Genomic DNA, 15,738 nt, shown 5'->3' on the forward strand with positions numbered 1-15,738 from the left:
CATTAAGATGACGTTACATTTTAATTTTCAGTCTTTTTTTTTTTTTTTTTTTAAGTTGTCTCAGTGTTGACTTTATACCTAAAATGCTAATTTGGATGTCATTTATGTTTTTCTAAGCAGAAGAAACCAGCTCGACGGCGATATGACACCTATGGGATGTGCTCGGATGATGATGCGAATAGCGACGCCTCCAGCGCGTGTTCAGAGCGTTCGTACAGCTCCCGGAATGGCAGCATTCCAACGTATATGCGGCAGACTGAGGATGTGGCAGAAGTGCTCAATCGCTGTGCCTCTGCCAATTGGTCTGAGAGAAAAGAGGGGCTGATGGGATTGCAGGCATTGTTAAAAAACCAACGAATTCTCAGGTAACCGATTCAAACACAAAATAAGGTGTGATTGTTTTTCATATTCCAGCTTTACTAAATTGACTGATTAATGTTCAGTGAACGTGTTTAATTTATTCTCTCTATGCATTTCAGCCGCGTTGAGCTGAAGAGGTTGTGTGAAATTTTCACAAGGATGTTTGCAGACCCACACAGCAAGGTACCTTCGTTTGCCGCTTTCAAGCTCTAGAACACACTTACACTACACACACACATGTACACACACTTCTGCAAGACATACACCAGCATGAACTCCTGCATCACACAAAACCGCTTGACTGTATCGGATTCTGCCTCACCCACAGCCCGTATTCTCGCCTCAAACACACAGATCCACACTCTCAGGCATGTGCAGTGCACACTAACTCTGGGGTTGAAGACCGTGGCTAATCGCATGGTTTGGTTTGAGTGGATTTCTGATTTCAGACAGTTCGCTCGTCTTTTTTCAACCACTGTAATGCCCGATGTCCAAACTTCCTCTGTAGCTTTCCTTCCTTTCTTGCTTGCACTCACGCATACACACACTGAGACTGTCACAATTCCCGAAAAAAAGAAGAACATCTGAAAATCTAAATTTCATGCAAATCTCTGACCATTATGAAGAACATAAACAGGCTTGAAGTTCAATATAGCCTTATAGGATTTCAGAATAAGCGCTGTTTCAAGTGTCTTTTCTATATAAATTTAAACAATTCTTAAAAATTGTACTCATAAACTATTGGTTGAATTGACAGCCCAGTTTTACAAGCACACAGACTAACCTGCGTTTGAGCTGTCTCTCTTTCTCCTGGAACCTCCTTCTGGCATTCTGTATCTTGTCGGGTAGTCCGTAGCTCCGCCCCATTTATCTGATTACTGGGCTCATGGCTCATGGCCCGCCCCTCTTTCTGATTTGCAGCGTGATTCCAGAGGCTTCAGCACGGCAGAATCCGGTATCAGTTCTGCCTCTTTTAAGGTACAGAAGTCATTCTCACACTCCTGTCCAACACAATCACATTCTACAGCCACCCAAGCTTTTCTTCAGGGGTATGGAAAACCATGGATCCTTTTATGTGGAGAACTAAAAGTGTGGATATTTAAATTGCAAAATATGTCTATGGATTTCATACCATTTTCCCCCTTTTTTATTAGTCTATAGTGGTCTTGTTTCAAAAGGGTTCCTTATTTTTCATTTCTAGTGTTTGAACTATTTCCTTAAAGCAGGGTTCCTACGGGGTCTGGAAAAGTATGGAAAAAAGAGTACAGAGTATGGAAAAATATTTGTGTTTTCAGACTTTTGCCCCCATTTAGTTTTTTTATGATAGAAAATTCAGAATTTAATGAAAATAAGGTTATCGTACAAGAAGTGAGGTTTCATGGCAGCTGTTTAGTGATTCTTTATGAATCGCCAAATATGACTGAATGAATTCAAGGTGCACTTTTTCATTATGCAAAATGCCGGTTAGAAGTAGAGCTGGGCGATTTTCCCGATTTTATAGATTAATTTGAATTTAATGTTTTGCCACGATTTAATTTTATTTTTTTTAAATTTTGAATTGAAATATTACCAAATGTTAGAATTAGACACTTTGGCAATATGCCAAAGCAATATAATGATTTGGCAATATAATGATCCAACCACATGCACCGAGCACGTGATTATCTCTCACATGTGAAGTGCTCTGTGAAGGACCATAGCTATATCACTAAGCGCCATTCACACAGAATGCACTTTTGTGTTGACAAACATGCAATGCGGGCAGTGCAATAGGTAAAACATGCAAGAAGATGTGAGTGAACCTCTTTTAAATTTTTAGAATGCCGTTTCATGCATGAGACGCTGCAAGAGATGGGAGCGTAACAGTCAAACACGTCCATCTTTCCATTAAAAGACAATGGAAAAGCAATGCAATCGAATTAAAGAACTGCTACTGTATGTCTGATATTTCATGTTTGCATCATGATGACAGGCTGCTGTTGTTTTTACAGAACATTTAATAGTCTACTGGTGTTACACATTCAGTCATTCTGAATTTGAATTACCTTGACTTTTGAGATTTTTTTAAAAGCATTTTCCTCGTCTTATTTCTGAACACATGTATAAGACAAGTTTGTATAATATGTAGATGTAGTTCATGCATCTTTTCTGCAAAGATATTTAACAAGTGATTTGTTTAACATTTACATCATGTTGACAACATGCGTGCTGCACTTTGCTGCAATTGGAATAGAATTTTCTTTATCTAGAGGGTTAGTTAAGAAAAAGTTACTTGAATCATGTTGTAGTTAGATTTTCGAGTTGACTAGTTAAAAATCGTAAAAAAAAAAGAAGAGAGAATCAGTCAAATGTTCTGAAAAAATCAAGCTTTAAATTTTTTGCCAAATCGCCCAGCCCTAGTTAGAAGCATTTTGGGTTTCTTCACACTATATTCTTAGCACTGTATTACATAACTCAAGGACCTTTGCAAAAATAAAAAATATACAGACTTTTGTGCACGCACAAGAAACCATTAAATTTAGGACAATGCACACTGAGCCACCTGTTGTGCCATCAGCCCATTTCGCAGTGTACTTTCTTGGTCGCCACAGACATGCATTAAAGAGACCTAAGGCCTTGAAATATGGCATACTGCCCCAATAAAAGCCAAATCTTAAACACTTTTTTACAGTACCAGTCTTTTTTTTATAGACCTTGAACTTGGCAAATGTTATGCCATCAGCCCATTTTGTGTCATGGTTTCTCCACCGCCACGGAGGATGTGTTGGACATTAGGCCTTGATATTAGAGGTACTACCATAAGAAAAGCAAAATTTTTAGCCAGTAGATCTGTTAATTCATATGCATCCATGCTCTCGTTTTATTCATAGTAAGATGGCAGTGATAGACAAAGGAAATGGGTTTTATAAAACTAGAAATTGTAATGCGTAAGCATGCAAAACATTCCCATGCACATGTGAATAGTTTCTCGAAGGCACAAAAAAAGTTTCTTGCGTGTATGTAAAAGTCTATATTATTTATTTTTATTATTTTTTATATTAGGGTCAAATCTATGAAAAAAAAAACCCTGAGAAAATAAAAATATTTATAGATGACTACTATATACCAAATATAAAGCTGAAAATAATGCTCTATGAACCATTTATGTTAAATATGGTCTGAAAATCTACCGAGAGGTTTGGAAATTTGAGTCTGGAAAAGTATGGAATTTTGAAATGGAAAATGTGTAGGAACCCTGTTAAAGGATTAGTTCACCCCAAAATGGAAATACTGTCTTCATTTACTTACCCTCATGTCATTCCAAATGCATACAGAATACGGACTTGAGTGGTTTAATCCAAGTCTTCTGAAGAGACATGATCACTGGACCCTCCTAATATATATATATAATGATGATATGATAATATATAGTAAATGATGACATAATGTTCATTTTGGGATGAATTAACCTTTTAATACAGTATCATAACATGTTTAAATGTTAAAATTTTTATGTATTTTCATTTTTAAATTGTTCCCAAAATGGTTAGCATTTATCTTTTATATCTTTTTACGGACATTCACCAGTGTGTTTGTTTCTTTTCATGCCTTACCCTGTGGTGGAACTGTAGAGAGTAAGTGTGGTTAAATTTGTACAAATGTGTTTTTTTTTTTTTTGACTGCTTGTTTGTTTTATGCAGTGCCAGTATCCAGAAACAGTGAGATGCTTCTCTAATAAATAGCTGGAAAGCATTTATTCAGTTTTTGGCTGTGTTTGGGACTGAGCATTAACAGTGCAATCCACTTTACTAATGTACTAATCCGTAACATAATAGGATGATGAAAATGTGACACCTAACAGATGACATAGATGTTTTTGATCCTGCTATTAATCTGTGGCTTTGCTGTTAACTAATCAAGAATATCTAAAAAGTGTCTATATTGTAAACATCAGTAGTTTGGATGTTTGATATTTCACAATATTGGTTGTAGTGTAACAACTAGCATGCAGTTTTGTTCAGTTCTACATTGTATTTGTTATTAAAGGGGCAAATCTTCTGAAATACCCAAGTAGGTAAATAACTAAGTAGTGCCTTTATCAAACTAAATAAACTGCAGGCTGAATCATAGTGTGCCATTTGGAAAAACTTTGATTACCAAATATTGTGAACCAGTCGATTTCTGCTTACTTTCAATTTCCCCATATCTCTCTATTTTAAATGACTTCCCTACATCACTATTAATTATATAGAGACCACCATGATGACAGTGTATCATTTGTGCTGTTCCGATTGGCTTTTTTATGAAAAGTGGGGTTTCTTGACTAACTGATGCGGTTCAGTTGGAGTCAAATAAGAATTTATATTAAGTTTTTATATTTTGCACATCACAGTTTTGGGTGAAGGTGGGTGATGGCATTGGCACTGCTTAGACATTTTCCTACTGGGAGACAAAAACATTGCACCATTAACTCTAACAAATGAACAACAAATGTCCTCTGACTGAGGGAGATGAATGCATGAATCTAAACTGATTATTTTTGCGCTCATGTGTTTTTGTTAATTTATTTTTATTAAATTAACTGCTGTTCTATATTTCTGATGTCTGTTTTGCTGATGGTGTTTGTACAGGTGTTCAGCATGTTTTTAGAAACGCTGGTGGACTTCATTGCGGTTCATAAGGAGGATCTTCAGGACTGGCTCTTTGTGTTACTAACACAACTGCTGAAGAAAATGGGAGCGGATCTGCTCGGCTCAGTACAAGCCAAAGTACAGAAAGCCCTAGACGTCACAAGGTGTGTTATATGGAAAAACTGGAATCCATTATTTCTGCCATGCTCTGATACGAAGTGTCCACAGATTTCAATAGTTTATTAATTTCTTGTGTTTTTCTTCAGAGAATCTTTCCCGAATGATCTACAGTTCACTATCCTGATGAGATTCACAGTTGACCAAACACAGACACCCAACTTAAAGGTAAATGCTTTTTTGGAGACATTTTTATCTTCTCACAGTGTGTGGATGAGCGACTAGGCTTGATAGTGTCGTGCAACATGCTGGTATCAGAGAATGTAAATTAACATGGATTGTGGCTGCCAGGTCTTGGCTTAAGTGCTTGTTGATTTTCTACAGGACGTCATGTTCTTTGCTTTGCATAAGAATCTCCAACCTCTACCTCAGTGTTTCCTGCACCTCAGCTGAATCTGAAGAGCCACTGTTTTAGTTGTTGCATTACTAATGCGTTGTCAAATTTGTGAACGAATGGTTCAATTGATACCCTTTTTTCAATACAAAAAACACATTTGTTTTTTATTGATAGGGTGCCAGTGTATTTTTGCATTATTTATATAGTATTATAGTATTTATTCATATTTTGAATTGGAATACTTTTATTTTTATATTTCCTCATTTTTCATTTGTCATTTTTATTAAAAAACATTTATATAGCTTCATTTTTTTATTTCAGTTTTAGTTTTAATGCTTTAACTTATTCAAAACTTAAACTCACTAGTTGGTTAGGGAACAATGTTTTTTTTTTTTTGTATTAATATTTTGAATTGGCTTTTATTTTTTATCTTCAGTTTGTCTTTGTCATGTATTTTATTTATTAGTTTTTCTTTATGTACTTCTATTTTGTTTTATTGTTTTTTTAGTTTTAGTTATTTCAGTGCTTCAACTTGCTCTTATTTATTTCAGTTAGATTCCAAAGCATCGTTTTAAAATAAAAAATAAAACAAATTGTTTGTTTTTTATCTAGTATTTTATTTGATTTCAGCTTTATTTTAATTTCCTAATTTTTTAATAGTTTTAGTTCAAAATTACAGCACTGTAGGTTGCTGAATTTACAATGTTAGATGACAGCAAAGATAGTCTAAATGTGAAATTACAGGAAATCAACATGAACAATTAAATATCCAGTGTTGGCCAATATTGATTTAAAAAAAAAAAAGAAAAAGAAAAAATTGTCCAAAATAAAAAATTACATATCTTACATTTACATGAACATTTAGTCATTTAGCAGACGCTTTTATCCAAAGCAACTTACAAATGAAGACAATGGAAGCAATCAAAATCAACAAAAGAGCAATGATATACAAGTGCTATAACAAGTCTCAGTTCGCTTAATGCAGTACATGTAGCAAGGTGTTTTTCTTTATTATAATAAATAAAAAGAAAACCGATAGAATACAAAAAGATTTGAAAAGCTTGTTAGTTGTTGTTGTTGTTGTTTTTAAGAAAACAAGCAGTAAATGAATAGTGCAGGTCTTTTTTTCTTTTTTTTTCAAGAATAGAATTAGAATAGAGAGTGCTAGAGTTAGCCAATTCTTGAAGTCCTTAGCCATCTTCAAGAATCGGCTAAAAACACATCTTCCATCTTTATTTGACCCTCTAACTCTAGCTCTCTCTATTCAAATTCTATAACTTGTCCCTTTTAGACTTACACTATTCATTTATTGCTCATTTTCTTTAAAAATAAAATAAAAAACTAACACAAGCTTATATCTTAAATCTAAGCCTTATGTCTTATATTCAGAGTTTAATTAAAATTGTATTACAATATAAAAAAAATTATTTAGCAACATTTGTGTTGTCATCTTTGGCTGCAACAATAAAATTCCTTAGGAAACACTTTCCTACACCAATCCCATAACCACATTTCCCATGTTCACACACGCAAAGACCCAACTCCCCTCTAACCAAACCATCTCCCCTTCATCATCCTCGCATTCAGCATCTTTTTTCTTTTTCCCTCCTGTCCCTCCCCTTATCTGCGTGTCTGTCTGGGGCTTCCTTTCATTGATGTGCTCTCCCTCTCTCTCTCTGAAGCCGGGGAAAAGGCTCTGTTGCTGGTACGGGGGCGGGGCTATAGAATTGCTTCCCCTCAGAAAGCGACGGCATGTTTGCACACTGCAGGAAAATATCCAAGTGTGGAGCCAAGCAGTACAGGTCAGTGAGACTCAGGGGAAGCAATTCTATAACGCGCAGCTCCCACAACTAAAATCCCTCAGCTGAGCTAGCTCAACTTAAATCCCGCCAAATCCAGTTTCAAAAGTAACTGACAGTTTACCTCTTCCACAGAAACTCACAGATAGATCCGCAGATTTCAACCCATAATTCACAACTTGAGAACCCTGCCCATTGCATGCATGTTTATTTTGATAATGCTTTAGTGGCAAGTAAGTGCAGCTTTTTTCAATCTAGTCAACCTACACTACAGTTTAACTGTTTGGAGTCAGTAAGACTAAATTAAAACTAAATTGATCATTCAATTGATCAAAAGTGATCGTAAAGGCACGTCATGTTACAAAGATTTATATGTAAAATAAATGCTGTTCTTTTGAACTTTCTATTCATCAAAGAACCATAATATATCAGTGTCCACAAAACAAATATTAAGCAGCATAACCGTTTTCAACATTGATAATAAGAAATGTTTCTTGAGCACCAAATCAGAATATTAGAATGATTACTGAAGGATCATGTGGCACTGAAATGACTGTAATTCAGCATTATCATTACATAAATAAATACATTTTAAAATGTTCAAATTGACGGCTGTTTTAAATTGGAATATTTGACTGTTTTTATGGTATTTTTGATTAAATAAATGCAGCCTTGACTAGCATAAGAGACTTCTTTTAAAAAATCTTTCTGACCCCAAAATTTTGAAAAGTACCGTAGAAAACATGTGGAGGAAAATAGCTTTTTCTGGGACGAGTTATTACCTTAATTAGTCAGTCTTGATAGAAGCAGGTTGTTTTATCAAAGGTATGATGTTTGAGAGAGAGGGACGTCACTGAAAGAGAGCAGGACACAACCCGCTGGCAACACAACTCTTGAGACACAAGCTTTTTTGTCTTTGAAGCGCTGTGCTGTCATGCTCACTCCAACTTCCCCCTTCTGTCTTGCTTCATTTCATGGATTTAAGAATAGCTGTGAACGTGTGACTTTGTGTGCTTGTTTGTAACTGATGGACTGCAGGGGTGATGGTGTTTTGATTCTGACTGTTGCAAAGTTTGATTGAAGGGTTTGTGATTGAGGTAAAATGTCTGAAGTAAAACTTCTGGAGTGAATGTCACTGTTGAATGACATAATATGCCTAAGTTGAATTTGTTACACAGTTGTAACACGAGGATAATGTTTCAGGTGAAGGTGGCCATTTTGAAGTACATAGAAACACTCACACTACAAATGGAGCCACAGGATTTTGTCAACTCGAGCGAAACCAGACTGGCAGTGTCACGTATTATTACGTGGACCACCGAACCCAAGAGCTCCGACGTCAGAAAGGTACAAGATGAGACATGACACGAATTATATTTCCTGTGTTTTCAGCTTTATAATGCGAGCTCTCAGTTTATTTATATTTAGTTTTAGATCTTTTCTGATGGTGTTGATTGGTTTGAGGGTCTAATTATGTTCTTAATTTGTAGGCAGCACAGTCTGTGTTGATCTCGCTGTTCCAGCTAAACACACCAGAGTTCACAATGCTTCTAGCTGCACTGCCTAAAACCTTTCAGGATGGAGCCACCAAATTATTGCAGAACCACCTACGGAACACAGGCAACACAGCCCAGGTGATAAACACGTTACTAATATACCACCCAGAATTCTACATGGATCAGCCATAAACATGCTAGAATAGTGTGAAATATGATAGAAATGTGACAGTGACAATGTCCTGTTGCCATCTTTTTAAATGATACAAATTAAGCTGTAAATAAAAGTATTAATATTATTAAATATTAAGTAAATTACAATAAAATAAATATTTTTAAAAATTACAGTATTAATATTTCTTTGATTTCTTTAATTTTTATCATTTAAATCGTAATCATATATATATATATATATATATATATATATATATATATATATATATATATAGATATATATATATAGATATAGATATAGATATAGATATAGATATATAGATATATATATATAGATATAGATACAACTACTACTACTGTTATTAATATTATTATTGTTGTTGTGTAATCATATGGAATGGTGTGGTGGTTTTTTTTTGTTTGTTTTTTGGTGGTGCTCCAAAACTCATTTGAACTGATTTGCTAACTGATTATGAATAGTAGGAAAAATTCAGAACCTGTATGTTTGAGAAACACCATAGCTTATACATAAATCTGAATGGCTGTTTGAAAACGTGTAAATACTGCTTGATTCCTTTCTTCTCTGTGGCAGTGTCAGAAAACCACTTCCCCTTTGTACCGCTGTATTTCCATAAGCGCCACCTACTGTCAGAGAGTGAATTTGCATTCTCATTCATCATTCATTAAATGCTTGTTACAGATGTGAAAATGCAGAAAAGTGAAACTGATCCAAATGTTTTTTTATGATGGACGAATGTTTCTGAGGCAGTGTGTAAATGTGATTGACACAAAGTGAGGTCGTGTTAATTTTTTAACATGCGAAAATTTCGGATGAGAATTTCGGACTCCGTGTGAAATGACCTTAAGGCTGATGATATACGGGACAAATTTTTTAGCAATGTTGCTTGGGCACTTTCCCATCTATCTGGATAATTTAGTTCAGTCGCGGGCCCTGTGTCTCACCTGGTTGCCAGTTGACTGCAACATTGACTAAAGTTGCCCAACAGCATTGCTCAAAACGTTGTCCTGTGTATTATCAGCCTAAGAAATAATTTTTTTCTCACAGGCTCCAATGGGAAGCCCGCTCACCCGACACACTCCAAGATCACCAGCCAGTTGGTCAAGCCCTTTAACGTCCCCTACCAACACATCACAAAACACACCTTCACCAAGGTATGCCACTGAGTCACAAATTACAAACATGGACATACGTTCATTTCACAAATGTTGTAATTTGAGTTTGCTCAGCATTTCTCCATAACTTTTGTCATTTTGTGTGTGTGCACAGTGCATTTGATTACGATACTGAGAACATGAACTCTGAGGAGATCTACAGCTCCCTGAGAGGAGTCAGTCAGGCCATCCAGAACTTTAGCGTCCGCAGCCAAGAGGACATGACGGAGCCACCACGAAAAAGAGATGGAGATGGAGAAGAGGTAAGAAAGACAAGTGTTGACAAAAAAATTTAAAGCTAAATAGAAATTGAAAAGAAAACTAATAATAATGACAAAACCGCATAATTACTAATTATCTGTGCAGAGTGGTGATCAACCCACAGACTCTGGTCGGACGGCGCTGGATAACAAGACCTCTCTGCTAAATACTATGCCACTCCTCTCCTCGAGTCCCCGCCCAACAAGGGAATACCAGCCAGTCAGCTGCTCTGACTCCTCCTTTACGTCCTCCCCTTTCATTAAAAGCCTGAAAGATGCAGACCAGGATGCTGAGTCCCTCACTGATGGTAAAGCACTTCCATAGCTATTTGTAGCTGCTTTTTGAAGTGTGTACATGTAAGCACATGTGTGGGTATGACTTCCTTTCTGCTGGTGGTGTTATAGACAGTGGTGTGGACCAGTCTGAGGTGGTTGCTGAGCTCCTAAAGGAGCTGTCGAATCACAGTGAGCGGGTGGAAGAGAGGAAAGCCGCACTGTATGAACTAATGCGGCTGATCAGAGAAACACAACTGCATGTTTGGGACGAGCACTTCAAAACCATCCTCCTGCTGCTCCTAGAAACACTCGGGGATGGAGAGGTGCATGCAAACATAGTCTCACTGCTGTAAACGCACTCTAATCTGAATCATGAGGACAACCAAATGCATCTTGTTACTTGCTGATCTTTATTTTTCTTTATTTTTCTCAGCATGTCATTCGGGCATTAGCACTACGGGTGTTGAAGGAGATACTAAACCGGCAGCCATGGCGCTTTAAAAACTATGCGGAACTCACCATTATGAAAACCCTGGAAGCACATAAAGACCCACACAAAGAGGTCCAGGCTCCTTGACACACACATGAAGCATGTTAGACCGACAGCTCAGACCGTAGCGCAAATAAACCTAAACACAAAATGTCCTTTTGCCTCTGTATCAGGTGGTACGGGCTGCAGAAGAGGCAGCATCTATGTTGGCGACCTCAATAAGTCCTGATCAGTGTATTAAGGTGTTGTGCCCCATCATCCAGTCGGCTGATTACCCCATCAACCTAGCTGCCATCAAGATGCTCACCAAAGTCATTGACCGGCTGCCCAAAGAGGGTCTCCTTCAAATGCTCCCTGAGATCGTCCCTGGGCTCATTCAGGTAAATACTGTATTTTATATACACTAGGTTTGTGGTCAGTAAGGTTTATTTTTGAAGAAGAAATTAATATTGTTATTCAGCAAGGATGCATTTAATTGATCAAAAGTTAAAGACAATTATAATGTGACAAAAGATTTCTATTTCAAATAAATACTGTTCTTTTTAACTTTCTATTCATCAAAGAATCCTGAAAATCATGGTAAAATATGAAGCAGGACAACTGTTTTCAACAGATAATAATGATAAATGTTTCATGAGCAGCAAATCAGCATATTGGAATGAATTCTAAATGATCATGTGACTCAAGACTGGAGTAATGATGCTGAAAATTCAGCTTTGCCATCACATGAATAAATTACATTTGAAACCAGTTATTTGAAATTGTAGTATTTCACAATATTACAGTTTTTTTTTTTTTATTATTATTAATAAATGCAGCCTTGGTGAGCATAAAGGCCATTGCACACTGAGTCCGAAATTTTTCGTATTCCTCATCCTTTCCTATCAACTACGGATTCGAAAACGCAGAAAATCGAATCTGATCCTAATTTTTTTTGACGGACGAAGGTTTCGGAGGCAGTATGCAAACGTGATTGATACAACGTGAGGTCGTATTTATTTTTTAACGTGCGAAAATTTCTGACTCAGTGTGCAATGACCTTTTTCTTTTTATTAACATATTTTACCGACCTCAAGCTTTTTAATGCTAGTGCATATATAGGGTAGGGAAGCAAGAACAGTTTCTAACAAACACTGGAATTTAATTATGTATGATTTCATTAATGGTTCTTGCGTGTGTGTTCCTTTGTTGCTACGGATGGAATATTGTTCTAAAATACTGAATTCCCTGCAGTTCTTACTGCACTACTTTGCAAAACAGACAGCACAAATTATTTTTTGCACTGGTTAATTTTACTGAATCAAAAAGTACAGCAACTAATGTGGTCCAGCACAACTTTTGTTTACTTTTAGTGATATAGAACTATTAAGTTAGAAGTGTCTGTTTTTTGTCATTTAAGCAGCTTTCAACTGTGAGACTAAAAGGGATAGTTCACCCAGAATTCTGTCAACATTTATTGCTTTTCCTCTGTGGAACATAAATTTGGAGAATGACACCGTTAAAGTCAGTGGTCACCAAAACTGTTTGGTTGACAACATTCTACAGAATACCTTCTTCTGTGGTCTGTTAAAAAAAGATTTTAGGTTTTGAACGACATGACCGTGAGTAAATGACAGAATTTTACATTTCTGGGTGAACTAACTGTTTAAAATCAGTGTACTTTACCATTAAGGAATCTGACATTTTTAAGGAGCTCTGAACCGGAACTATTCCCATTCCTAATTATTTAGCTAAATATTTTCAGCGTTATAAAGTTCCAGTTAATGACTTTCCATACTTCAGCTGAATGGCATGACAGGACACAGATTGTCTGTTCTGGATGCTGTAGTAGAACATACTATCAAATTTGGGTAGCTGACTTTGGAAATAATTTAACCCCCTGTTGACACTCCCTAGTGGACATATTTAGGAACAAATAAAATACATTGACTTATTAAGCATCTTTGTAAGGTTATAAGCTCTTGGCTATGATGGTCCCTGCTTGTTTTGATGATCTTTTGCTCTCCTTTGCAGGGTTATGATAACTCTGAGAGCAGTGTACGAAAGGCGTGTGTATTTTGCCTTGTGGCCATCTATGCTGTCATTGGAGAGGATTTGAAACCTCACCTCAGCCAGCTGTCTGGCAGCAAGGTGAGCCGTTTCCTCTTGCAAAAGCCAACCCCTTTCCCTTTTCCGCCTTAATCTTATAATCTCTCGGTTTAAATTTCAAAACATCTATAACATGTACATTCTCTCTCTTTTCCCAGCTGAAACTGTTGAATTTGTACATAAAGCGAGCTCAGAGCGGCTCCAGCGGAAGTGACCAGTGTTCAGATTTGGGAGGGCAGGGCCTGTAGCCATGCCGCCACCATTCAGAACTACAGCACTCTCTTAGTGCAGGGGGACCCTAGCTGGCTTTTTAGCTCACATGCATACACAAACAAACACCTACACATGCTTGACTACAGATACACAAAGCCGCATGAACCTACACTGCTGGACACCCTCCTCCTCCGGCCCCACAAAACCTTCCAGTGGGATATGTGTCGGGGAGCGGCGTCAGACTGAAACTATTCCTCCAAACTAGGATAACCGTCACTCTGTGTGCATGTCTGAGAAACCGCTATCTGTGGCACAGGTGGTGTACTGCTGATGTAGTTTTGTTGCCTTGTCAATGAGAAGATCATGTGTACGTGTGTGTGTGTGTGTTTGTGTGTCAGACGGGGAGGGCGGAAACCCAGCAGAAAGAGGGAGGTGTCATTGGGTGTCATTTTGAGCAACATGGAAATTGTTTCTTTTTATCAAAGAGCTTTTGAGAAACTCAGATTTTTAAGATGAAGTTCAAAACTTCTTGGTCTGAGCGACATGTCATTAACTCACTATCAATTATTATTAATGGTAATATCAGTTCATAACAGTGAGCGGTTGGTCCAGCTTGCTCTATTAAAAGACATACTTTGCTTGGCTTTATGCATGTCATGAATAAATCTGAACCTTTTTATCTGGTTGCGTACATGGCTTAATGGGCCACGCGTCAGTCGCCCTGCACACCCGAGATTCTCATCGCAGCGAGGCCACATGTGATACCACACACATAGGCAATATGTATCTATATATAACATAACAAAGGAATATTCAAGAAGATCTCGTGATGTCCTGAGGGCGTGTGGATTCTTTTAAGTAGCATAGTGTCATTCTTCTCTAATGGGAAATTTGTAGAAATTTATTTACGCATCTAAATGCCGCAACTGTCTTGTCACTTCTTCCCTGTAGTGTCGGTCTTTCTCCCCCGTGAGGAAGTTCTCTCTCTTCCCGCTGCATTTCTAGAACTGTGCTAACGATGAAATTAAAATAAAGAAAATGTACAGTAATGAACTCTCCTTGTTGTTTTTCTAAATGTGACCCTGGACCACAAAACCAGTCATAAGTTGCACGGCTATATTTGTAGCAATAGCCAACAATACATTGTATGGGTCAAAATGATCCATTTTTCTTTTATGCCAAAAATCATTAAGTAAAGATCATGTTCCATGACGATATTTTGTAAATTTCCAACTGTAAAAATAACTAAACTTAATTTTTTATTAGTAATATGCATTGCTAAGGACTAAATTTGGACAACTTTAAAGCCGATTTTTTTCAATATTAATTTTTTTTGCGCTCTCAGATTCCAGATATTCAAATAGTTGTATCTCTGGCCAAATATTGTGCAATCCTAACAAAACATAAATCAATGGAAAGCTTATTTATTCAGCTTTCATATGATGTATAAATCTCAATTTCAAAAAATTGACCCTTATGACTGGTTTCGTGGTCCAGAGTCACAAATGCTACCTCTGTACTTGTGTGTACAAAAAGTGAGTACAACAAATGGGTTATGATTTAAAGGGTTATTTGACCCAAAATTTAAACTTTTGGCATTTACTCTCCATCATGTCATTCCAAACCTTTAATATTTCTTCTGTGGAACATTAAAAGATATTTTAAATAGTATTTCAACCATTTTTGTCCATAATAAAATTTTATGGCATCCAAACAACATTTGACCCCATAGATTTTCATTTAATTTAAAAAAAAAAAAAAAAAGATATTTTTTTTTTTTTTTTTTTTTTTTTTTTTTTTTGGTCATATGGACTGTTTAAAGGAAAAAAATTAAATAAAAAAAAAGTACACTAATGTTCAAAAGTTTTGAGTCCGTAAGATGTTTTCATGTCTTTAAAAGATGTCTCTAATGCTCACCGAGGTTGCATTTATTTGACCATAAATACAGTAAAAGCAGTAATATTGGGAAGATTACAATTATATTTATTTATATATATATATATATATATATATATGTATATGTGTGTGTGTGTGTGTGTGGTCTTCAGTGTCAAATGACCCTTCAGAAATCATTGTATGCTGATTTGGTGCTTAAGAAACATTTATTATTATTAATGATGAAAACAAGTGTGCTTGATGTTTTTGTGGAAACGTTTTTTCAGGATTCTTCGATGAATTGAATGTAGAAAAGAACAGCGTTTATTTGAAATATAAATTTGATATAAATTATAAATTACTTACTGCCACTTTCGATCCATGTAATGCACGGCTGCTGAATATAATTA

At 36.4% G+C, this 15,738-nt stretch overlaps 1 protein-coding gene across 14 annotated transcripts in view; it reads left to right on the plus strand.

The window, feature by feature from the left end:
* The window catches only part of LOC306847498 (CLIP-associating protein 2-like), a 53,603-nt gene extending 38,439 nt beyond the window's left edge, over window positions 1-15,164 (plus strand). For 6 of the 14 annotated variants that reach the window (XM_079381446.1, XM_079381449.1, XM_079381451.1 and 3 more), the window contains 14 exons: window positions 121-365; window positions 480-543; window positions 4,971-5,134; window positions 5,237-5,315; window positions 8,487-8,630; window positions 8,774-8,917; window positions 10,020-10,126; window positions 10,242-10,389; window positions 10,493-10,694; window positions 10,792-10,985; window positions 11,096-11,224; window positions 11,326-11,532; window positions 13,166-13,282; window positions 13,399-14,500. In XM_079381446.1, coding sequence (XP_079237572.1) covers window positions 121-365; window positions 480-543; window positions 4,971-5,134; window positions 5,237-5,315; window positions 8,487-8,630; window positions 8,774-8,917; window positions 10,020-10,126; window positions 10,242-10,389; window positions 10,493-10,694; window positions 10,792-10,985; window positions 11,096-11,224; window positions 11,326-11,532; window positions 13,166-13,282; window positions 13,399-13,488 — 2,034 coding nt within the window. In that variant the 3' untranslated portion in view covers window positions 13,489-14,500. Of the gene's footprint in view, window positions 1-117; window positions 366-479; window positions 544-1,281; window positions 1,339-4,970; window positions 5,135-5,236; window positions 5,316-8,486; window positions 8,631-8,773; window positions 8,918-10,019; window positions 10,127-10,241; window positions 10,390-10,492; window positions 10,695-10,791; window positions 10,986-11,095; window positions 11,225-11,325; window positions 11,533-13,165; window positions 13,283-13,398 lie in introns of all 14 variants that reach the window. The other 8 variants (XM_079381439.1, XM_079381448.1, XM_079381442.1 and 5 more) reach the window with 3 other exon arrangements.
* Window positions 15,165-15,738: the final 574 nt, after the last annotated feature.

The sequence above is a fragment of the Barbus barbus genome (assembly GCF_936440315.1).
Source record: "Barbus barbus genome assembly, chromosome: 27".
NCBI classification, from domain to species: domain Eukaryota; kingdom Metazoa; phylum Chordata; class Actinopteri; order Cypriniformes; family Cyprinidae; genus Barbus; species Barbus barbus.